This window comes from Mustela putorius, unplaced genomic scaffold, assembly GCF_011764305.1.
Source record: "Mustela putorius furo isolate JIRA1106 unplaced genomic scaffold, ASM1176430v1.1 tig00000508_pilon_pilon_pilon, whole genome shotgun sequence".
Classification (NCBI taxonomy): Eukaryota; Metazoa; Chordata; class Mammalia; order Carnivora; family Mustelidae; genus Mustela; species Mustela putorius.
Window position 1 is genome coordinate 3,743,768 of NW_025421402.1, and position 24,612 is coordinate 3,768,379.

Genomic DNA, 24,612 nt, shown 5'->3' on the forward strand with positions numbered 1-24,612 from the left:
ACACCAGCAGTTAAGTTAGATGGCCTTGGTCCACCAAGGTCCCTCTGTGTTCCCAGTAGACCTGCTTACACCAGTGAGGTGGATACGTCAGGCCCAGCACAGGGGACACAGGATGACGAAACTGACAGGCCAGAGGTCAGATCCTGGCCTCGATGCTTCCTTCCCTGAACAGCACCTGCAGTTGTGATTTCCTTCCCATCTTTGTACCCCCTCCCGTTCCTGCCTAACTCTTACTCCGAAGGACCAAGGTTGTTCACTCTGGCTGAAGATGGGGTTGTAGCATGAGAAGCCGTCTCAGTACGGAATTTCACAGAATGTATTAGTACATATCCGGTAAGGAATATATTCAGCTCAATAAGAATCAGTTGTGGTGATCTCCCTTTTCGAAAATGGCAGACTGTCTCTAGCACCAGGCTAGTGTGCCCCCCTAACTTCTGTAATATCTGCTAAGCACCTGGCACTTTGGGGCTTTTCCTCTTCCAAGCCTAACTAGGCGGCATCGCCTTGGACAACCCTCAGTTCTGCACAGTGACCAGTAGAGGGCAGGAGCAGTTAAGACAACAATATTCAGGACCCGCCAGCCCCAGAATTCGTGGCTGGAGGAGGGAGCAGGAAAGACAGCCCAGGCAGAAAAATGTTAACAATGAATGAAAAAACAAAACAAAACACAAAAGCCCAGTTGTTCCTTACCTCCTGGGGGACCAAATGGAAGGAAATGTGCAGCTAGCGGGATGGAAGTTAGACTACAGGAAGAACTTTAGGAACACAAAGTTTGCTACTTTAAACGTTTAGACAGGTGACTTTTTTTTTAACCCCCTAGCTACCACTGCACAAGCAGAAAAGTTGAGAAAAGGGGCTCTTCCGTCCGAGACCTATGTGACCCACTAGGTTCCCTTAAAATAACCCTTCTGTGTGTGCCTTAAATGACTCCGCTCTTGCAGATGCAATCATAAAATAACTTTATTGGTCAGGTTAGCCACCACTCATGCTTTTCCTGTAATAAGGATCCTTTATAGAGGCATGATGGCGTTCACATGCAGACGCTTTCTGAAGAGCCTGGGGCGGGGACAGCCTTGCCCCCCACATCAGAGCTCCTTTGTTGAAATGAGCTGGTTTGGCTTTTGTGGATTTTTGAGTCTGGAGCCAAGAACATAGTCCAGGGATCCTCCCCTGCACTTCTCAGGGAAGCTGCTTCGAAGCATACACAGTATCAGGAATCTGATGGCATCTGGGCAAGGGTCCAGCTATGGCTAGCTGTCCTCAGGGAGTCCCTGTCCCTGACTGCCCAGTTGGCTCCATCCCAGTGGTGCCGGAAGAAGCAGGATGCTTACACCCCCGGCAACATTACCTTTCAGACATGGGAAGAAGAAATTGCTTTCCAACCAAGCTATAAAGCAAAAGGCATCTTCAGTAATGAGGGTGTAGCTCAGAAATGTGAAAGCAGAGGGTGTCGTATTCCGCATGGGCTAGATCTGGCTGCCTGGCCCAGGCTTCCCAGACCCATCATCTCCAGCCAGAGCTCTCACTATGAACTGTGGCCTCACGACAAATCAATGAACACAACTGGACCACAGCGCCCTCCTTTGGGCTAGCCGGGCACGTGCAGGGCTGGCTGGAGTGTTTTTCTCCCATCAGGATGTAGACCTTTCAGCCTGGATAAGAGAAGAGGACACACTACCTTTCTCATGCTTCCGGAACCACGTGCCTTGGAGGATAGGGACCCGAGTAAGGAGTGGCTGGGAACAAGCAGAGGGTGTGGGGCAAGGTGGACCTCGGGGGGCTGCTTTCTCAATTCAGCCGAATAGGGATGTTTGGCCCTGTTAGGGATGCTGATGTAAGTAAGGTCTGGCCTTTCCTTTCCCAGCTGCTAAAATATAGCCTCTCCGTGTATCAAAGCCTCAAGCTGGGTGTCTCCTCCCATACCAGTCCCTGAATATTGTGATCAAGCCGGTGCCCTCCGGGCTGGTGGCTTTCAAGGAGTTAGCTTTGGGAGGTGTAGAGGTGACTCCTGATTTCCCTCCCTCCAGACACTAGTGTGACTTCTCTGCAAGGCCACAGGGCTGAGGGCCACGCGCTTTGGGCTCTCGTGCTTCTGCCTAAGGCACAGAAGGGGTGTGTGGGGGGCAAGGCTGAGTGGATGAGGAGGGTGAAAGAGGAGGCAGCTGGGCAAGAGGTATTCCGAGGAGCACTGAGAAGCAGCCCAGAGGAATCGCACCTCCGGCCCCCCCCCCCACCCCCCGGCCTGGCCAGGGATGGAGCGGAAAGCATGCTCCGTGCGGTTGCCCAAGCGACTTGCACAGTTCATGACGCCAGATTGTTGGGAAGAACTGTCTGGGGTTGGGACTTCCAGGGATGACTTCCTCTGCTACCGTGTCTGTCCTGGAAAGAGAGCTGCAGCCATGTCCCTCAGGAAAAGGCTGCCTGTCCCCTGACCCTGCCTGACCCCTGCTACAGGGAAGAAGACTACAGAGGGAGCCCATGGAGTTCTGTCACTTGGTCTGTCCCAGACCTTCCAGCAAAAGCCAAACCAAACCATCAAGCCAAATGCAGTGGGGCGTGGGGGGCCCCCTGGCCCCGTGCCCAGTGCAAGGGCCCCTCAGATCTCGATGAGGCTGGCAAGGCGCAGGCAGAGGGGCGCGTCCACCGGCATCGCGCTGCGCTTGATCTCGTTCCCGTCCAGGCGAAGCACCTGCAGCTTGGAGAAGTTCATGACGTCCACCACGGTGCAGAAGCTGCTGATGGAGAACTCTGTGGGGACAGGAGGAGCGGGGTGGGTGGGAGAAGCGCGGATCAGGGCCCCGGATCCACAGGGAGGCAGCTCAGCCACTGCGAAGCGGCTTGAGCTCTTCTGAGGGCAGGAGTGAGACTTGGCTGGCTGGGGCGGCGGCCTCGGGATCGGAGTCATACCGACTGGCACCGCTAGGGGCAGCACCAGGGCGGGAGTGTGGTCTCTCCATGTGCGCGGCAGCAGGGGGAAGCAGAAGGTAGTCGAAGACCAGCCTTAGCAGCTTCGAAGGACTTTGCTGAATGGCTCTGGGAAGGAAGACTGGGGAAATGGATGGACCTAAATCCGGAATATTTCCTGACACTTCGCAGATAGAAGGGGCAGGAAATTAAAGAGAGAAAGCCTGAGCAGGGAGACAAGTGTCCTTGCGTGCAGGAGATTTGAGGGGACGCATGTCTCCATTGCCAGTACTGCCAAAGGAATGAGCAAGGCCCTGAGGTTCAAGGAGGTGGAAATTCATAGACAAATGAAGCTGTCCTGGACCTCAAAAGTCAAGTAAACAATTCCCTTGCCTCCTGTGTTTAATATGATATGGCTTACCCTCTTTTTTTTTTTTTTTTTTTTAATCTCAAAAGAAATCCCCTTTTTAAAAGATACCCCCCCCCAACCCACACAATCTTAATAGATGTAATAGTTCTGTTTGGGCTTAACATAAACCCTTCCCTTTTCCCTCTAGTTGGCCTCTTGGGCATATTGGCCAAATCTGTCTCAAGTCTCCTTGGTTAGGAACTTGAAGGGAAAGCACCAAGAGCTCAGCTACAGCACCAGCAGGAACGGCACACATCACCAGGAAAAGCTAGCTTCCACGCCATGACTGAGGGCTTCTGGAAGCCCGCTCCTGCCAGAGGGGCTCCTGGTGAAGCCTAGTGTCTGAGTGGGTGAGCTACATCTCAAGTGCAGTTTCTAACATGGGGCAGCCCCAGAGCTTGCTTTTGCTTCTACCAGAGGCATTCCTCTGCATCTTGCCAGGGTGGCCAGGGGGCATGGGAGGAGCGGGAGGGGGATGGTCTCCTGGGGGGTGCGGTCATGGGCCATGGGCGTGAAAGGGAAGGTTGCGAAGAAGACAGTGTGGGGAGCTTAAATAGCTTGTTAGCAAGGAAAGTGCTTTTCAAGGAGCACTAACAATTGTTTTCAGTCTCTCTAAAGAACTGACCAAGAGGGGGCACCTGGGTGGCTCAGTGGATTAAAGTCTCATGCCTTCAGCTCAGGTTATGAACCCAGGGTCCTGGGATCAAGTCCTGCGTCAGGCTCTCTGCTTAGTGGGGAGCCTGCTTTCTCCTCTCTCTCTGCCTGCCTCTCTGCCTACTTGTGATCTGTCTGTCAAATAAATAAATCTTAAAAAAATAATAATAATAAAGAAGACCTGACCAAGAAGAGATGGGGGGAGACTGCAGCCCATGCATTTGCATTGCAAACGTAAGACAGAAAATCCAGCCCCAAAGAATAATGCGACACTGGACTGGGAAGAGGGGAGGAGATGGGAAATGCCTGTCTGTGGGCAGCATTCAGTGGTGGGGCCGTGAGGAGGCGGCGGGGTGGCGGGGGCGACAAGGAGGGGAATGGGTAGTGATGGGAGGGGTGTGGGGAAGATGGAGATTTTTTGGATACTTTCTGATCTCAGGAAGGAGATTAAATTGCCTCTGAGTGGGGAGGTTGGGCGCATAGCTTAAGCCAGAGGCTGCGCCTGTGGTAGCCACCGAGGAGCGTAGAGCGGGGAGGGCTGAGCAGAAGTCAGCTGGGTCGGCTTATAGCTCATTTCCTACTCCGGGCTGCTCTAGATGGATTCCCTACCCCCGCCTTGGGCCCTCAGGCTGTCTGCTAAATTCTGGATCCTTGTGCATATATACAAATATGGAAGGTACTTAGGGGCTGCTAGACACACCCCGTGTATCGATTCCATCCACACAGCGACGCACTGTGCCCCTGTTTGCCTTCCCCACGCTCATGAAGAGGACAGGGCTTCTGCTTGGAGACTCTGGAGGACATTTTCCAGCCCAGATTAAATACTGACATAAATCTTTCCAAATTCCTCCTGGGGTACCCACCCTGCTCCCTTGGATCCCACAGCTACTGAATAACATTCCGAGCTCTGTTCCCTTGCTATTGCCAAGCTGGAAAATCTGAGGGAGATGCTAATGGAAGAGGCAAGGGGGAGGCAGGGGACTGGCTTGATTCCCCTGCAAACCCTTTAGTTCCTGCCCTCCGTTTAGCTCCTCCCCCAGAGGACTGCTTAAGTCCCCCCCCACTCCGCCGCCCCCACTGGCTGTGGGAGGACATCCCAGGAGAGGGGGCTAGCTTGGGGCACTGTCCTTCCTGCTGGTGGTCTGAATCAGAGAGAGAGTCCTCACTGTCTCAGACAGAGAAGCCTGGTGCCAGGTCCTTGGATATTGAAGGCCAGCCTTCAGGGTTTTCCCTACATAGCCTGGGTGGCCTGGAGAGATGGCCGCTCCTTCTCAGTGTCCCCATCTTCACAATGCAAGAAGTCAAAAAAACAGGACTATGCCTGTCAACTCCCAAGCAGCAAGGAGAGGAGAAGCTAGTCCTGGTTATTGTATCTGGCTCCTCAGTTATGTACCAGGCCCTGGACCAAGCACCTTCTGTGTTTTGATTTGCTAATTTAAGACAAATTAAGTGCAGAAAGTGGTGTTATTTTGCCTCAAAATCAGACTGGCAGAGAGACTAAATGATAACTAGATCAGGGGATCTGGCTTCAATGACACAAGAAGGGATTTGGGGGAGACACTGAACGTTTTTAGGTTGTTTGACTTCATGGAGAACTTTCTTGCAAGACCTTGGGACACTTAACTGAAGTGGTTTTATGTTCCACAGAGCTTTGTGAAGCCCCCCCCCCACCCTGCATCTGAGTGGCAGATGAGCTCTTTGTGGAGGCAGGCGCTGACAGGGTGCCCCGACTGAGCCCTGCCTGCCCCGCCTTTCTCTGACTATGTATCATCGGGCAATAACTAATGGGTTCTCTCCCATGACAGCTGCTCTTTGTTGGCACATTTTGGGGTCAAACACAGCACATAATGTGACCTTTCTGATGTGACAGTCCTCCCGGATTCGGAGTAGGGTGACAGGTGACTGCTGGGTGGGATGATGGACAGCCACGAGTAAATGTCAAGCCCTTTCCAGCATGCGACATCTCAGAGACATCCCAAAGCACTGGCCCACTTGGGAATAAGACCTGCCCCTCCCCACCAAAAAAGAGAGACTTTACATATAAAACTGTCTGGGTGCCCATGAAGGTGTCTCGCACTTCCAACAGAGGACCAGACACCTCCGTACCTCGCCTGCCCCGCTGTCAACCTCTGGGACAGCTGAATGGGCTGTTCAGCCTGTTTCTGTCTTGCTGAATGATTGATCTGTTCCCTGAGCACCAGGAGAGAGAGAGGGGGCGGGAGGGGATGAAGGCTCAGTCCTCATCAGTGTTTTGACAGCGCCCTTTGCTCACAGCAGGCTCCGCTTCAAAGCCCTTTGCCCAGGGGTCCGTAGTGAGTCCTTTCCCAGGGAAAGGGGGACTTGGCTGGCCGAGGAAGGCTCAGTACATTCCAGCTGGGACTCCAACATCAGAGACCCTGGGGTAATGTAAGCACATTCTGAACACAAGATCCTGACACAGAGCTGAAAAGCAACTAGATCATTCTACCCAAAATGAGTATTTCAGTCCTAAGAGGCAGAGGCAGCACTTTTGATTCCTTCAAGCATTCTGGAAGACAGGAGGCCTGTGTCTTTGCCAACTGCCCCAGGGCTTTGTGGTGATAGAACCCCTGGCACCCTAGGGGGACCTCTGCCCCCTACCAGGGGCGCCTTGTACTCCAGGGAGAATGGACCAGAACAAGTGCCTCATTCGGCTCAGAGAGGCTGCACATTCTTATCCAGCAGCTGCTCTGTTTAAAAAACAAATAAATAGCCAAACACACGGCTGGCTGTAGAGGCAGGGATAGAGCGTGTGGAAACAGAGCTCCTCCTCTTCCGGGTCAGTGAATGAAAAGGAAAGCCACAGTTTCTTAACAGCCCACCTTCCTCCCAAGATGGACCTGGAAGTTCAGTTTAAATCCCCCTCTCTAGGAACTGTTTTCATCTCTCCTTGCTACTCAACACCCAAGCCCCTCCTCTCAGACACACGGAGTTCCTGGCTGTTCCCTGCAGGTGACCCATTAAATGATCAGTTCCCCTGTGACATTCCCATTTCCCAGAATGGCCTTGTCCCTTGCCTCCAGCCCGCACTCACTTAGCTCTCAAAACTTAAAACAAAGCTTACCTCTTCTGGGAAATCTTCTTCCAAGCCAACCCCCCCCCCCCCAACTCCCAGAATTTTCCCAGCATTGCTATTTGGTCTAGGGGCGTGCCATGTTGGACCTCTTGGACAGGGGTGGGGCATGGATTGCTGGTGGCTTCCTTTGTGTTCTCTGGCTCCCCTACTTCTGTGTCTTTCGCATTGTTGCTAGCACTCACAATGGGGTTTTTTCCAATGAAACAGATAGACACTCCCCACTCCCCTCTGTGAGGGTCTCACCATTGATTCTATTGCCTTGGAGGTAGAGATTCTCCAGGTTGGTGTTGACCGGGGGGATCTTCTGCAGCTGGTTGTAGGAGAGGTCAAGCTCAAGGAGGCTGCTGGAGTTGAAGGTGTTGGAGGCCAGGCCGTTGTTGGTGAGACTGTTGTGGGACAGCCGCACATACAGCAGCTTGGGGGACCCCCGGAAGTAGCTGTCGGGGACAGAGTAGACGTTGTTGTGCTCCAGGTAGAGCTGCTCGAGGGCTATGGGCAGCCCGTCAGGCACCTTCCGTAGGTGATTGTAACTCAGGTCCAGCAAGATCAGGGACCGGAGGCCCCTCATCGCGCTGCCCACTTCCTGGATCTCGTTGTGCTGGAGATACAAGGCCGTGAGGTTCTCCAGACCCTCCAGAGCATTGTTGGGGACCCTCGAGATCTGGTTGTGGTCGAGGTGGAGCTCCCGCAGCGATCGAGGCAGGGGGCCGGGCATCCGGGTGAGGTTGTTGTGGTCCAGGTAGAGCCTCTCCAGGTGCCTCAGCTTGGAGAAGACCCTCCTGCCCACCTTATCACTGGTGATCTGGTTGCCATGGAGGGCAATCCAGAGCAGCCCAGTGGCGTTGTCGAAGACGCCCTCCTGCATGGACGAGATCTGGTTGTTCTGGAAGTAGACGTACTTCATGCGGGAAGGGACGAAGGGCAGATACTTGAGGTTGCGGTTGTCACAGTACATGGCCGTGGGGAAGTTGGGGGGGCAGTCGCACTCCTGGGGGCAGTCACGGGGCTCTGGAGGGGGCGGAGAGCCGTAGGCATAGGCTGGGCCTTCCTCCACCCCGTAGGGGTAGGGCTCATAGGGCTCGTACGGGTAGGGCTCATAGGGGTCGTAGTAGGTGGATTGCTGGCTGCGGAGGTAGTGGAACCACCAGTGGGGGTCTTCGTCGTACTGGGCCTGGGAGAGGGAACAGAGCCCGGCCAGCAGCAGGAGGGAGGCCCACTGCATTTTGTCTCTCTGCAAGAAGGGGGAGAGAGCAGAGCAGGCAAGCATGAGTGAGACAGCGGGGAGGCAGGGCAGCGGGGAGGAGAGCCTTGGGCTGTGAGCAATCCCATCTAACTTCTGCAGCAGGCTCCTGGGACGGGGAGTCCTGCCCTCACTTCCTGCACGCCTCGCCCTCCCAGTGCCAGCTCTGAACACATGGTCCAGGTGGCCTGTGGCTCCCTGGGGGAGCTGGGTACATCTTGCCCTGCTCACAGAGTCACAGAAGCAGAGCCTTCGAGATGAGAAGGAGCTTGAACGGGGTGCACTGCATTTTTTTTTTTTTTCAAGGGGCAGGTCCTTAGGAGCCTCTAGCAACATGAAGGTTCTGTTGGGGGAGTTGGGAAGCCCCAGCACTCATCTTCAGCGGGGGGCAGTGGTGGTGGTGCGTGCTCTTCAGACTTGAATTCCCATTCAGTTTGGACTCCCTGGGAATCTTAAGATTTTCCAAGAGTCCAAAGAAAAAGCCCTCTAGTCCTTTCCCTATCTCTGGGAAACCTCCAGAAGCATCTTGAGATCTCAGATGGGAAGATCTGAACTACTCCTGGAAGATCTTTTGGTCTCTTGGGCAGGCTGGGGGTTTCTGGTTTCTAGGCTTTGGGGAGGGGTGTGGTCCGCCGGGAGTCACCGCAAGTCTTGGGCTACCTTCCAGAGAGTCAGTGTGGGTAGCCATCTGCTGGGGGAGAGCACTCTCTGGTGGGCAGTCTGCGGCTATACGTGCCACTTGGAGGGCCCATGGTCTTCATGTAACAGCGACAGTACCCCCCACTGGAATGGGGACATTGGTACCAGGTGTGGCATTGTCTTCTAGGGTGAGTACTGAGTTTGGGGAGCCTGAGTCAGTGCACTTGGCTTCCGTGGTATCTAGTAAATTGTTAGCCTCCCTCCTGCTCCCCCATGGACATTACGCTAGAGCCACACAGAACCAAAGAAATGAATGAAGAACACTGAAAAATGGAATAGGAATTGACGACACTTGAGTATACCCAAGAGAACGTGCTTTGGAATGGGAGCCTGGCATCCCCTCTCCCATCCTGGGCTACCTATGATGACATATGGATCACCAGCCTCCATGACCAGCCCTCTTGCCCCCCAGCACCTGGCAATCTGTCACCTCGAGCTGCTGTGCTAGTGAGATAAGAACAGGGCAGGCATGGAGAGAAATGTGGGTTTGGTGCCCACATTTGGGAGGAAAGCCGAAGGTATGGAAGATGAGGAACCCTACTGGTCAACCTACTCTGAATACCTATAGCCAAGGCACTGGATAGCCCTTGGGGGCAATGGGAACCTTCCAGAGGTGTGAGTGTCACCCTTGGACAGAGGAACCTTAGAGCCTTTCCTGGTCGTGGAAGGGTCATATATATCCCTCACCTTGCTGTTGGGCCTCCTGGGGTTGGCCACTGGAGACAGAGGAAAGAAAGGAATCTGAAAGTCAACATCAAGTTCAATGATGGGAAAGACCCTGACTGTGACACTCAAACTAGTCACCTCTACCACCCTGCCTCCCAGGCCGCAGACCTCTCTGTTTCCTGAAAGTAAGTCCCGTCGGCCTCCTTCATTCCATTAGCCTCTGGGCTGCAGGGGAGAGGCACCTGGCTCGTCCTCAAGCAGCCTCAGGCCTCAGACAAAGAGCCCACAGTGTTTCTGAGAAGCCAACCCAACTGCCCACTGCCTGGGCATGCTGGCTGGGCCCTGGCTCCGGCCAGGAGAGAAGACGGATGGAGCGGCCCACTGCCAACAGTGCATTTTTCCATGCACAGCCCTGGACTGCTGCAGGACCAAGGTGGCTGACTGGAGGCTGGCACAGTGAGCCTCTGTCTCCATTTCTCCTTCCAGACCTGGCATCTTGGCAGACGAGAGCCACCTTCCTCTTCAAGACCCAGCTTTCCAGGGGCCGTGCCTCCTGCCCACTTTGGCCTCTCCTCAGGAGCCATGATGGCCGAGAGGGCTGCATGGGAGGCTTGCTTCTCTTTCTGCTCCATCAGCAGTGTTGGCCCACAGTCATCTGCTCTGAAGCCCCCCTGCCCACCCTAATGGCAGAGACCTTTCTGTGCTCAGAGTTTCGTGAGGTGGAAAGTTTCCAGGATTGGTGCTCCCTGAGCTGTGGGGAGCTGCCTCAGGAGCTAATGCTGTCCTCTCCCTTCTCCACTCTGGAGAACGATCCTTCCCTCCTATCAGGGTTGAAGAGGTCAGACCGGAAGTCATCCCCTGTGCTGGATTAGACCCTCCTTCATGCTCCCTGAACATGGTTGAGTCTCAGCATTTCTCTTTATTCTTTTCCTTTATCCCAGCAACACACACACACACACACACACATACACACACACACACTCTCACTCTCACCCCCCACATCCTTCCCTTGTAAGAGCACCCAGGTACCATCATCTGCCCACAGGCCAGATGGTGGGATTATGAGTCCCAGTGGGACAGAGCTGGCTTCTCGAGATACCTGGTCCTCCCCTTTTTCATGCCTGAGAAGGGGAGCCCCTTTCCCCAACAACCAGAAAGGAACCATAGGACAGAGGTAGCACATTCCTTCTACTCCCCTTTGTGCCTCTCCAGCATCCTGGGGTCATGGTCCGGATGGGAGGAAGAAGAATCCAATCCGCTCCTCCCTCTGAGCCTTTCTCCCTAAGCCCCGGCCCTTCCCTTTCCTCCCATTATGGAACTACAAGGGACAAAAACTGAAGTAAAATGACTAAACTTACCGCCAGTTGAACCTTTCAGAGAGTGACCACGTCCCTCTGTCTGGCCTCCTTGGGTTGGAGAACGTGTGAGAGAGAGAGAGACAGAGTGTCTACTGAGAGTGTGCGGGTCTGTGCCAGGCCAGGGTCCCGCCCCCAAATTCCTAATCAAATATTGTGAAGAGAGGGACTGAGGAGGCCGGATCCTGGCTTTTTCGGCTCTGCTGCGGGGGCGGAGCTCACACTCAACCAAGCAAAATCCTTCCGTCTGCCTGACGTTAGAAAAACCACCTTCTTTCCACTCACTTATCTTCCCTAAAGCATTGGCAGCTCCGGGTCTCTTTCTGCTGAGTGAGTTAGTGGCGCCCTGGAAGGTATTTGTACAGTCTCTTACCAAGTGTCTGGCTTTCTCATTAAACCCACAAGGGCAGATGCAGGGCTCGGGAGGGCCAGGATTGGGGAAGAGGACGTCTTAACTGTTTCAGCAACCCATGTGTCACCCCAGAGGGCCAGGACCACTCGGCCTCCTCGCCTCCCCTCTGTGCAGGTGGTTAGACCAGTGCACGAGCAGGCACAGTGCACGACACAGGATAGCTGGCTCGGGCTCCAGTTCTATCCCTTACCCATGTAGATTTGCCTGGGCTGCAGGGTTTCTCTCCTCCTTTGGAATTAATGGAAAAGAAGGGGAGCTCACCTTCATGGGTCACTTACCGTGTGCCTGCATCACACACTTTCATTTAATCCCCTGGCAACCATTCAACTTTCGGTCTCCATGAACTTGGCTGCTCTGGAAAACTCCCATAAACAGAATGGTACAGCGCTCATCTTTCTGTGACTGGCTGATTTCACTTGGCATCATGTTCTTAAAATTCATCCATCACAGTATGCGGCAGAATCCCCTTCCTACAACATTCTCTTGTATGTGTAGACCACGTTTTGTTGATCTGTTCATCCACTGATGGACATGTGGGTTGCCTTAGCCTCTTGGCTTTCGTAAATAACACCCCTATGAACGTGAGTGTACAAAAATACCTTTTGAAGCCCCTGCTTTTAATTAATTTGGATATACGCTTAGAAATGGAATTGTTGGAACATATGGGAATTCTATTTTTAATTTTTTAAGAAAGATTTTATTTATTTATTTATTTGTCAGTGTGTGAGAGAGAGAGAGCGAGAGAGCGAGAGCGCGCAAGGGGGCAGAGTGGTAGGCAGAGGCAGAGAGAGAAACAGGATCCCTGCCGAGCAAGGAGCCCAATGTGGAACTCGATCCCAGGACACTGGGATCATGACATGAGCTGAAGGCAGTGGCTTAACCAATTGAGCTACCCAGGCATCCTTATTTTTAATTTTTTAAACCACCATCCTATTTCCCATAGTAGATGGGAACGCCAGTGGGGCACAAAGGTTCAAGTTTTAAACACTCCTTGTTTTTTAAGAAATACTGATTGAGAAAGCCTCACATTCAAATCAGAAGACATTAGAGGTGTCGAGGAAGGTGCAACTTTTGGTTGCTCCAATGGGTCTAAACTGAGTAGGCTGTCAGAAAGGCCCTTGTCAGGAACCCACTCTCTTCAGGGCTTATGAAGAGTTTTTTAATTTTTTAAAAATTTTTAAAAATTTTATTTTCTTTAAATATTTTTATTTATTTACTTGACAGAGAGAGAGAGAGAGAGACAGTGAGAGGGAACACAAGCAGGGGGAGTGGGAGAAGGAAAAGCAGGCTCCCTACCTACCAAGCTGGGAGCCTGATGCTGGGCTCGATCCCAGGACTCTGGGATCATGACCTGAGCCAGAGACAGATGCTTAAGGACTGAGCCGCCCAGGCACCCCATGAAGAGTTTTTTAAAAAGATTAAATATAATGAATCGGTATCTGCTGACGACCTACTATAAACTAAGCGGTCTACTGATGTTATTTCACTTAATGAACATAGGAGGTATTTTGTGTTGGAGACAGAGGTACAGAGAACTAGTGTGACTAGCTAAAAAGTAGGAAAACAAGGATTTGAACCTTGATCTGCATGATTCCAAAGCCTATAGACTTTCCTACAACCAAAGGCCAGAGGACTGATGGAGTGGGAGGGGCGATGAGCACCTTGCTGCCACAGTTGGACTCAGTTCATATGGAGCCCGACTAAGTAGAGGGGTACAATCTGCTGGAATCTGAGGACAGAGAGGGTAGAGTGAGAGAGGGCTGGAGTACAGGGCTTCTCTTTCCAAGTCCAGACATATTTCATTTCAGTTTAATAAATATGAACCTCTACTATGTGCCTGGTGTGGTCTTAAGTGTTGGGGATGTATAGAAGGTTCTAATATAATGCTTGCTCAAAATAAAGCAGGAGACTTTGCAGTAAACTCTGATTCCATGAATGAGACAGAGTGACATTAATGTGAAGATGGTTATCAATAATGCACAGACAACCTTCTTATCATTCTGAGTCCAGAAAGCAGTCACTTTTCAACAGAAGACACTGGTTTTGGTAACAGGGCCCAAGATATACTTCTTGGATGGGCCTAGATAGCCACGCACATCCGCCCATTGGGTACAGATGTTTATTTATTTTTTAACTGCAGCATGCTGAACAATGCTGCATTTATTAGCAGCGAAAGTCAGGGGAGCCTGGGGACCAACCGTTGCCTGGGATTCTTCCCAACCAGGCTCCGCCAAAAAGGCAGTATCCTCATGTGTTTTGTTGACCATTTCTAAAGTGGTGAGATCTCTACCAGATCTTTTGTTATCGATCCTGGTCCGAGGCAGGCTTGGGAGGAAGAAAGAAGAGAGGGTGACTGGGACCAGGTCAGGAGGCATGTTCCAGGGGGGCCACCCACGGTTCAAAAGTTCCACTGTTGATGGGCTCTGATCTCCATTTTCACCACTCTGTTCGCCTGGATCCTGGATCTAGGCCCTCAGAGCTTGGCTTCAGCATGAGATCCTTCAGGGATCCTGATGTCCTCCAGATTGCCGAGGGAGTCCACATGTGACAGGGGTTCATTCGGGACACTGTGCTTTCTGGGAGGTGTCGAGCCAGCACTCCCCAGTCACCAGGCTGCAAGCAAACTAAAAAGAGAGGCTATGTTATTCATTTATGTAGCCTCAGCCCCAGCTGGGCATACGATGCCTGGTGCTTAGTAGGTGATCAGTAAAGAGTTGTGGAATGAATTGTATTTTTGGCTCCCTACAGAGTCTGCCTGTCTTCAGTACCCAAGGCCGGGTAGAATAACCACCACCACTGAGGCCAGGAAAACCGTTTGGCCTTCAGGCCTATTTGACTTTCCGGGGGTTCAAGCCACTGCTATTTCCTCCCCACCCAGAAAAGTACAGGTTAAGCTGCAACCACTAGGCACAGCTGATTGTCTCTGATGTTGGACCCACCCTGTCTGGAAGGGATGAAATGTGTTCCGATTCAAATTCTTACTGGAATTCAAGACACAGTGACCTTCGGTGGCCACCAGCCCCTTCCTCTTTCTCCCCCATAGGACCCAATATCACTTGTTTTTATAACAGAGCCTCTGATCCCAAACAACTGGGACAGGGGAGCAGTGGGGAGGATAAGAGTGGAAATCCACCCAAATAGAATTGGTGAGTTGACTATAAAGAGGTCAGTAGAAAGACGATCATGGTGATACAATCCAGGCTGCACTCCTGGCTCATCCTAAAGACTCTTGATGCCAGAGAGAGATTGTTTATTAGTTTGATGTTTCGATGGAAAGTCTGGGCTACCCTGGCACCCAACAGTAATGTCCCAAAGTTTCCAAGGGAGTTTTTTTCTCCTTATTCCCTCGTCATGGAGGGGTCATTTGAAGTCCTTACTATGGATAGTCTCCTCTTTCCAGAAGGATGAGACAAAAAGATGTTGGAGCTGGGGAAGAGACTTGTTTTCTTTCAAATGCAGTAGAAGGAAGACTTTGAGTTCTAAGTTCTGGGAAATTCATTGAGGGCTTCAGAATTTTCTTCTAATGAGCTCCTTAAAAATAAGACAGAGAACAACTTTTCTCTTTTAATGGATAGAATCTCTTATTTTGACTGTGTATTTGCATCATGCTTGGTGCTATTAACCTGATGATAACAGGTTCTTTCAAGAAGTTCACCTTCTTGAAAATATGAATGTGCTTGAATAGGGAAATCAGGGTTGTCTCGGGGAGAGATACCTAGATGAGGAAGGAGTCAAAGGAGATAACCTGAGGTCTGAAGTCTGGAGGCCACACAAGGTAGGGCATGCTTCTTTGTTTTGCAAATGAGCTGAGAGCTACTGATATTCCTGAGATGGTGCTGGGGGAGAGAACCTATCCCAGGATTCTGACCCTTCCCAGGATTCTGGCACCAGCTATGGTTACCTGGCTGTAGGTAAGACCAGGACTAGATAATAACTCTCAAACACCAGCTACCATTTTCTGATATTCTTACCACAACCCTGTCGAATAAGTATTATCATACCTTATTTTTACACATGAAGAAATGGAAATTTAGGAAGGCTCATAAATTTGTTTAAGATTGCATAGCAATTAAGTGGCAGAGCTGGGATTTTAAACTTGTCTGTCTGCTTCCAGAGTCTGAGTTCCTGACCACTATGCATATGGACTCTCCTGGGTAAAGGAAAAACTGATGTTCTATGGGTTTGGAACATATATTTGTTCAGATTACAGCTCAACTACTTACTGTCTCTGTGATTTGGGGCTAATTGCTTACACGTCCATGAAACTTCATTTGTAAAATGGGGGCAATGACCCTAACTTCTTGAGATCTTGGGAAGAGTAAATGAGACAAAAAAAAAAAAAAAAAAGAGGCTCCTGGTAGAGAGCCTGTCACATGTTGGCCCGTCAATAAATGGCAGCCGCCTTTGGTTATTTTAGTAGATTACAAGTTCCCTGGGAGTGGGGGTGGGGGGGCAATCTCATTGGTTGACCTAATGCTTGGCCAAGTGCCTGGCATTTATGAGGTCCTTTCTAAATGTTGGTTGAATAAATGGAAGGTGTAGAAGCTGGATTTTACTGAAGGATATCTAATCTACTTCGGTATCTTAAACCAATCAGAGAGAGGCTAGTTAAGGATAGAGGTGGGACTTTCAGGGCCTAGAATTTTCAACACCCCTCCCCTCCCCTGCCAAGGAAGGACGCAAGAGGTGACGGCAAGGTCCATGTGGAACACTCTATGGACATGGAGAAATATCTTGGGGAGGGGGTCATGGAAAAGGTCAGGATCTAAGAGCCAAGTACTGAGCAGCCCAGAAGAAGAGATGCCTGGTTCCTTCTCAGACAGGGGCTTAAGAGACAGGTTTAAGGTGGAGAGAGGGTAGAAGAAGAATGCTACCTAACGAGTAGCACCACTCCGAATCCCTTTGGGCTGAGGAAAGAAATTGGCTCCAAGCCGAGGGTGGACAGGGCTGGTTTTTCAAAACAAGAACTAGTGACCTGGGTCCATGGAAAGGTCTAAGGACTTGGGTCTAGTTCTACTGGAGTTCAGAGAAGAATAGAGAATAATGATCCCTAGTAATGTGTGTGATTCCTGAATTCTGGTTCATTTATTCATCCGCTTACCTGTACATGGTCCCCCTAGTAAAGTAATAGTTCAACAATGAAATTTAAAAAAAAAAAAAGAAAGAAAAACCCTTTAAAAGCAAAAAGGGGGTTTAGGAAAAGCAATGTATTATCATTGTCTTGGAAAGGGCATGGATTTTGAGTCAGACAGAATGGCGTTGGATCCCAGAAATTTAGAGTATGTTCCTTACTGCCCTTGGTCTTCAGGTTCCTTATCTGCAGAATGGAAATGATTAACACCTAGATCATTAGGTGGTTTTATTTTATTTTATTTTGTTTTTTTTTTCATTAGGTGGTTTTAAAGCAATCGGAAGTATCTAGCACAGCACCTGGCACATGGAAAACACTTAGAAAAATGTCACTTCTTTTCCTCACCTTGGGTATTTGTCCAGGAGTGGGCCAGGGCCAGGGTGTGGAAAGGAAGCCCTAATCTACAGAAAGGTCAGAGAGAAGACGTTTTGGTAGGGTTGTGGGTGGCGGCAGCTTGGAAAGGAAATAGACGATGTACTTGACACTTGTAAGGGAAAAACAGAACCAGAGGTTAGTGGGCCCAAAGGGCCTAGGATTCCTGTAGCACAGCCCTCCATGTGGGGGGCCTGTTTCTCAGCCCTGGCTGCACGGGGAGCAGGTGGGGTGACTTTCAAGAACACCCAGGCCCAGGGGCGCCTGGGTGGCTCAGTGGGCTAAGCCTCTGCCTTCGGCTCAGGTCATGATCCCAGGGTGCTGGGATCGAGCCCCTCATGGGGCTCTCTGCTCAGCGGGGAGCCTGCTTCCTCCTCTCTCTCTGCCTGCCTCTCTGCCTACTTGTAATCTCTGTCAAATAAATAAATAAAATCTTTAAAAAAAAAAAAAAAAAAAGAACACCCAGGCCCAGGCGTCACCCCAGATGAATGAAATAGGATCTGTGCAGATGGGACCCGGCATCTCATCATTGATTGGCGGGTGGTTTTCGTGTGTAGCCAGGTTTGAGAATGCTCTCTGGAGGCAGGGAGATCCACGTGATGACCTCAAAACTAGAGGCCATCGCTGAAACCTCTGTCTCTAAAATGAGGGGCTTCTCAAACTTTTCTTCATGAAGTGTCCAGAAGAGGAGAGAAGAATACCAGAAGAATCCAGTAATCAAAGCGCACCATCCAAAGCAGCCCTCTCAAGCCAAAATCTCACATTTGATGTTAAAAAGTCATGTGATGTTTGCATTTTGGTCCATAAAACATTCATGTTTATTTCCATAGCAATCTACCTTCATCCCCATGAAAACTCCTGGGGTAAAAATGGGGGTCTAGATACACCATGCTTCTCCAGAGGCTCTGTGGACCTGGGCAATCACAGACAGAGCAGTCATTCACTTCGGCTGGTGAGCTCCCTGGTCACTGGAGGGACAGCTTGGGGAGTTGTCCCTGTGGATCTCGTATCTCGGGGACGCACCATGGCTGTGGAGTTCACAGACTGTCTCCCCCCCGTCTGTTGCTGGAGCAGGAAGAGGGGGCACTGTTGCTTCCTCACCACCTTTCCTGTTGGAGAAACAGCCAAATGGCTCCCAGCCAGGCCACTTGGTAAGCTTTGCTAAGAGCTGAATTCCTTTTCCAATCCCCAGGCGGCTATATTTCTAAGGGAATTTGCAAGAATAGAAATTGTTTTGATCTTCAATCAAGATACAGAAAGATTCACTCCCCCTACCTTCCACTTCTTCGATCCCCAGCCACGTTAAGTAACACACCCTGTGGGAGAGCTGGCTCCCCACCCACCCCCTCCCTGCCAGGAGGAGCAGCCCCCCCAGGGCAGCCTGTTCTCCAGCTTCTGCGCCTGAGGCCCGTAATGTTTCCTTCTAACCTGCCCCTCTCTGCCTCCAGCTCCCCTTTCCATCCACTTTAACAAAAAAACACAACATCTTCCAGGAGCCAATGTGTTGGACCTTCAGGAGCGAACTGGGGTGCACGGTACAGGGTTAGAAGAGAGTGCCTTCTTTCTGGAGAACCAGAAAAAGGAAGACGAAAGGAATTGCTATTTTTGAAAGCTCTGGGCTGGATCCTCCACCTACAACATTTACTCTTTGTAAAACCCTGAAACGTAGTTCCAATTATTTCCATTTAACATGGACGGTAAACCGAGGGTCGAAGAGGTGAACTGAGATTTTAACACAAGCCCAGCATCGGGAGTGAAGGAAAGGTTGCCTAGGGGAGAGGATGAATGAGTAGATAAGTCACCTGGGAAGCAAAGCCTGCCCCAGGGCCAACAGCAATCACGGTTGTCAGCAGAAACCCTCTCCCCCGCCCCCCCCCCCCATTCCCTGCCACCTCCTCAGAGAAATAGACTGACTGAGATTCTCTGGGCTTCTCCCGGCAAAGACAACTCTCCACCATTCTCCTTTCTCTTGCTGCTCCCATCAGTGGCAGACGAGGGCATCAGTAGAGATGCTTGAAGCCTGTACGACAACCCCCGCTGTCTAAAGCAGCCTTCTGTGCCCGCTGGGGAGCTCTCTCGGAAGACCCCCCGCTCGGGAAGGTCTGCTCCTGGAGTCTGGAGTGGGACATCACCAACTTTCTGCAACAGGCCCTCCTCACCCTGTTTGTTCTTTTCCAGAACCAGCTTCCGTATGAACCAAGCCCGCGAGGTATAGAGGTGAGTGAGACCTTCCTTTATTTTCTTTCTTTCTCTGTGTTCTTGCCTAGTTTGCTCTGACTTGGGCCCTGGTGCGTATGATGTTGCTGGAGGCCCAGCGCCCCCACAACCCCGCACCCATGCCTGACACATTGTGGATATTTGGTCAGATTAGCTACCCTGCCTGGAGTTGCCAGCTGCCGGACATGGCCTCTCGCCTCCTCAGGAGGGAGAATGGGGGGGCAGCGGTGGGGGCAGGAGGGAAGCAGGAGGAGGCCCTTAGCTGGCAGGCCTGGTCTCTCGTCGGTGGGCTGCAGGAGAGGTGTCAGCATCGCCTGCGACTGAGATTTGACGCGAACCAGTGCCGCTCTTCGGCGGAAGAAGATCTGAAAGGTGAGGTGCTGGAAGATGTTCTTGTCTAGTCTTGATGTTGTTCTTAGAGACCCAGGTCAGCGCCCCCAGCCGGGGAGCCCCTCGGAGTCTCGGAGCGGTGTGGGGGTGTCACTGGGAGGCATTTTAAGGGAGTGGGAAAGGCGACTGGGGTTCAAACCCGAAGCTGATCTTTCAATGAGCGCCCTCTCCTCTGCCAAGGGGTGGGGGGGCTCTCCGCTTAGAGACCGGAGCAGGAGGGCAGGGCGGAGAGCACCAGCTGCTTGTGGGTAAAGGGGGTTCAGCTTCTGTCGCTCCGCCTGGTACAGAGGGCCTCCTCTGGAAAGCCCTGTCCCCTTCTGCGTTATTCTCCCACTTTTGGGGAGCACGGGGGTTCACCTCCCCTGGTGCCAGTGTGTGTGTGTGTATCCGGGAGGGCGGTGGGTGCAGACTGCGTGATTGGTGCTGCCGGACCCCTCTCCTTCCCCCCAAAACCTTCTTCAGACTGCCGTCTGCACCCCAGTGGAGGGTCAGACACAGTCTTTTCGACTCCAGAAGCCCCAGTCCCTCCCAGGCCGAGTGGGGCGTGGGTGAGGAATGCAAGGGGACACTGCAGAGCTATTAAGAGACCTCTAGCATCTGGGACTTGAGTGGGCTTGGCTGCCAGGTTTGGGGAATCTTGAGCGCTGCTGAGAGGGCCCTGGGCATTCAAAGGGTAACAGCAGCACCAACCCGGGCCAAGGAGCCCAGCGGCTTGAACTCACTTCCATGTTGTGTTTTGCGGCTCAGAGAGGTCCCTTGGCCCTGGTCCCCTAGGGTCATGGCCTCAAGGGCAGCAGGCAGCTCATCGGAGGTTGGTGACAAGGGGCCTGCTGGACCTCGGCATCCTCTGGGGGTCAGAGCAGGGCGTGGACGGAGGGCGGGCGCTGTCCCTCCTGCTTGGCCGTCTGAGAATGTAGCCTTTTCCTGGTGAGCTCGTAGCACCTGAGACTGTTCTCTTCCCGCCACACACAGACTGCTCCGTCCACCCAGGCCTTCGAGGATCTTCATGCAAAGTAAGAATCCTAGAGCTATCAGCAGAGGAGGCCTGGGTACCCATCCAGAGTGCTGCCCCCTCCTTCCCTACAATCCACATCCAGCCCCATCTCCCCTCCTGGCCTCTGCCTCTCTGGAGACTCTCCCTAAGGAAAGCAGTGCCCCTTAGGGGCTTGGAGATCAGCAGAGGAGGAGGCACAAGGGGTGAGCGGGGCTTTGTTCATTAGCTAAAAGCAAATCCTGCCGGTGAGAAGTGCATTACAGCGGGCTGGGCAGCGACCTCCACAGCACCCACCGGCCTGCCCCTTGCTATTGTCTCTGAAGTGGGAGCTCGTCTCACCTTTCTGTGAGCGACGATGGACACTGCTGTGTGGGCAGAGGCTCGGTGCTAATAGAAGCCTGTTGCTTTTGCTGGTAACTGCCGGCCACCTGAGATGGGTATGTGGGGAGCTCTGGGCACATTTGCTGCTTGCCAAGGGGGATGCTGCTGTGGGACCGTGTGTTCCAAGAAGCAGCAAGCCCGTGAGTGCGTCAGGAACCGCATGGATCACATATGCCTGTGCCCTCTGGCCCGACCACTGGCCCGGGAGGCTGACTTCAACCACGTGCAGAGAAGCATGTCTGCATTGTGCTTCAGAGGACAGCGGAGGCAAGCTGCCTTGATCCCTGTCATTTTAGAGGAGTCAGCTAGCCGGACGTATGTACACCAGTGACTTGACACATGAAGGCTGCTTCCGTATCCATGCATGCATGTGTTTCATCAGGTGACGGTCACGTGGTACACAGCGGCCATCCTCACATGTACATTTCAGGCTCTTTGGTGCATCCCAGGTATTGTGCAGTCACCACACTCTGGTCTCAAAGATTTTTTTTCACCCATTAAGTAATCACTCCCCACTCTCCGCTCCTCCCATTCCCTGGCATCCTCGACTCTGCTTTCTATCTCTGTGGATTTGTCTATTCTGAATATTTCATATAGAAGAAATGATACAATGTGTGATTCTCTGTCTGGTTTTCATGTAGCATCACATCCTGGCGGCTCATCTGTGTTGTAGGGCCGGTTGGGAGTTCGTTTCTTTTTATGGCTGAATAATGTTGCGCTGTATGGCTATACCACATTTTGTCTATCTGTCCATCTGCTGGGAGACCCTGGGGTTGTTTCCACCTTTTAGCCATTGTGAATAGCTGTGAACATTTGTGAATGAGTATTTGTTTGAGTGCCTGTGTTCAATTCTTTGGAGAAAATCCCTAGGGGTGGAATTCCTGGGTCATACGGTAACTGTGTTTCACTTTTTAAGGAAATACATTTTTATCTGACCCTTACAGCCTCCCTGTGTGCTAGACAGGGTTGATATTAGAGAGAATGCTTACCAAGCATCCAACTCATTACCCTGCACATAATATGGACTCAGTACATTTTAAAAAAAAATATTTTATTAATTTACTTGACGCAGAGGAAGAGAACACAAGCAGGAGGAACAGCAGGCAGAGAGAGAGGGAGAAGCAGGCTCCCCATAGAGCAGGGAGCCTGACGTGGGACTCGATCCCAGCACCCCAGGTCCATGACCTGAGCCAAAGGCAGATGCCCTACTGACTGAGCCACCCAGGCGCCCCTGTGCTTGGTAAATTTAAAAATGTTATTATCAGATGTTGATACCGAGGCTCAGAGAGTGGAAGTGATTTGCTCAAGCATACTAAAAGTCGTAGAATCAGAGCAAAACCGAGGGCTTCCGGTTTTAAGTCTAGAGAGCGCATGTCCTGCAGTAGATTTCAGGAATTCATGCTATAGTTTTTGCCCTGAAAACAACCCCAGGAGTCTGAATTTCCCCATGGGCTTAGGGGACCTGCCGCATCCTGACCCAAGAAGAGATAGGACAACTGAGGAGAGAGCACTTCTAGTCGGCTGTCCCAACCCACAGCCCACCGCACTGCTCTGCCCTCTCCCTGGGCCAGAGCCATGCGGTGGCAGCCGTGACAGCAGGTGGAGAGTGGCGCTGATTGTACCCGACAGGCGGCTGAGCTGTCACTTCCCCTGAGCTCCCACTGTCCCTGCCGAGCCCCTCATTGTCCTGCCCTGCGGCCCATCTGCCAAAGCAGCTGCATTGAGCCTCCACCTCGGGCAGCCCCGGGGGAGCTTGCGACCCAGACTTGTCCACAACAGAAAGATCCATCTGCTTGTCTCTTCCCATCTGGGAGTTCAAGTGAACATCTCATGTCCGCATCTGTGTTAACTCACTACCGTCCCGCAGGGACTTGACCGGCCCCCTTGCTTCAGAGGACTTCATTGACTTTCCAGAAGTCAGGCAAGGGAGTAACAGCTCAAGTTCCTGCCCTGCTCTGGGATACCAAGAATAGGAACCCAGGAGAAGAGAGAGGTTACAGACTCAGGCAGGAAGGATCCAAGGAGCCATGTGGTTTACCCCTGCCTCGGGGCAAGATTAGGCCCAAATTCCAGGGATCAGACTGACTCCCACCATGAGAGCAGACACGTCTCTGACAGGAGGTGGGAGGGAGAAGCGCAGACGCCTGTCCTGGGGGACTTGGTAATTGTTTTGTTTCTTTAACCCATCTACAGTCCCAGCCCTGAGATCCTGCCCTTTTGCCCTCCCTCCCCCACTTCTTGCTAAAAAGTCTGTGGTTTGACTGCTTCAAAAACGTGGACACCACTCCCAGATTTTGTGGTTCTGAAAATGTCAAGACCAGTTGGGAGCTTTTTTTTTTTTTTTCCCTCCTCTGGAATGAAGGATGGAGAAGAGCCCCAGAGAGGCATAGTTTTAGGGAAATTGTGAGCCTTAGGGGAAAAGTCTAGAGGACTTCCCTAAGAACAGAGAGGCTTCTGAGTTTTTATGATAGCTCCATTGATTCTGAAGGACCCAAATGTCAGAAGAGAATGAGTGGTCTCGTGTAAGGAACACTGGCTTGGGTGACCCGGGGGAGGAGGGAAGGAAAAGAGGTTGGTAGGGGGCTCCTGGGAGGGGGAGATGTTCTCATCCTTGACCTAGATGGTGGTTATATGGGAGTTGCTTTCCTCAAGGTTTCCATTTGTATTTTGTGCATTTTTATAGATGTGCATTATAACACTTTAAAATAAAGAAGTTTAAAGAGAAAGAATCCGGCCTCAGGGTCAGAATATCTGGCTTCTGTCTTGGCTCTTCTGCTTATTTGTTATGACGTCACAGGGTGATCAATTTCATCTCTCTGGTCCTCAGTCTCCGCATCTATAAAATGGGGTCAACAGATCAAAACGCTCAGGAAGGCTGTGAGGACAGACTTGAGATGTTGGATGTTTTTGGTGCCTTATAAACTGTAATAAACTGTAAAGCATGATTTTGTGTAAAATATTGTTTTGGTTTAGGAAGAGCCAGATCAAGGCAGATATCCCCAGGAAAGCAGGGGCTGCTAATGGAAACGGGGCCAAGGAAAGGTCAGTGACCGTGCTCTGGATTTGGGTGAAGGTTGGGGTGCTAGTTTCCTAAGGCTGCTGGTACATATTACCAAAAGTGCGGTGGCTTAAAACGACAGAGATTTATTCTTCCACAGTTTCTAGAGGCCTGAAATCCAAAATCAAAGTATCAGAGGGACCACGCTTCCTTTGAAGACTCCAGAGAAGGATCCTTCCCCGCCTCTCCCTACTTTCTGGTGGCCCCCAGCATTCCTTGGCACTCCTTGGCTTAGAATTTATCACTCCTATCTCTGCCTCCAACTTTCCGTGGTCTCCTTCTTTGTGTGTCTCTGTCATAGGCTTTAGGACTCACTCGAGTCCAATGACTTCATTCTAACTTAGTTATATGTGCAAAGATCCTATTTCCAAATAAGTTCATGTTCACGGGCCATAGGGGTTAGGACCTCAACATATGTTTTTGAGGAACACAGTTCAACTCACTGCAGAGGTATTCTGGGTGGAGAGAGAGAGAATCTGGACCCAGGCCCCATATCCACCATTTTGTGGCTTTGAGTGTTGGCTTCTCCAGTCTAAAGGAGAAAGGAAGTAGGAAATGAGAATTGATTGAATGCCTTGTAATGTGCTATAAGGGCATGGTGAGGTTGATGGTGTTATCCCTACTTTGCAGAGGAGG

The 24,612-nt window shown here is 51.5% G+C and overlaps 1 protein-coding gene across 1 annotated transcript; it reads right to left on the reverse strand.

Moving 5' to 3' along the window:
* Positions 1-942: 942 nt before the first annotated feature.
* Positions 943-11,186, reverse strand: FMOD (fibromodulin). The gene is made up of 3 exons (XM_004756352.3): positions 11,025-11,186; positions 7,305-8,292; positions 943-2,748 (listed from the first exon to the last, which is right to left on the reverse strand). The coding sequence occupies exons 2-3, from the start codon at positions 8,281-8,283 to the stop codon at positions 2,597-2,599; spliced, it is 1,131 nt and encodes a 376-aa protein (XP_004756409.1). The 5' UTR covers positions 8,284-8,292; positions 11,025-11,186; the 3' UTR covers positions 943-2,596.
* Between the last annotated feature and the right edge of the window lie 13,426 nt (positions 11,187-24,612).

Coding starts and splice junctions, on each gene's coding strand:
- FMOD (XM_004756352.3), bottom strand. CDS start 8,283: ATGCAGTGGGCCTCCCTCCTGCTGCTGGCCGGGCTCTGTTCCCTCTCC. Junction 2,749..7,304: donor CCAAGGCAATAGAATCAATG/GTGAGACCCTCA, acceptor CTGTCCCCACAG/AGTTCTCCATCAGCAGCTTC.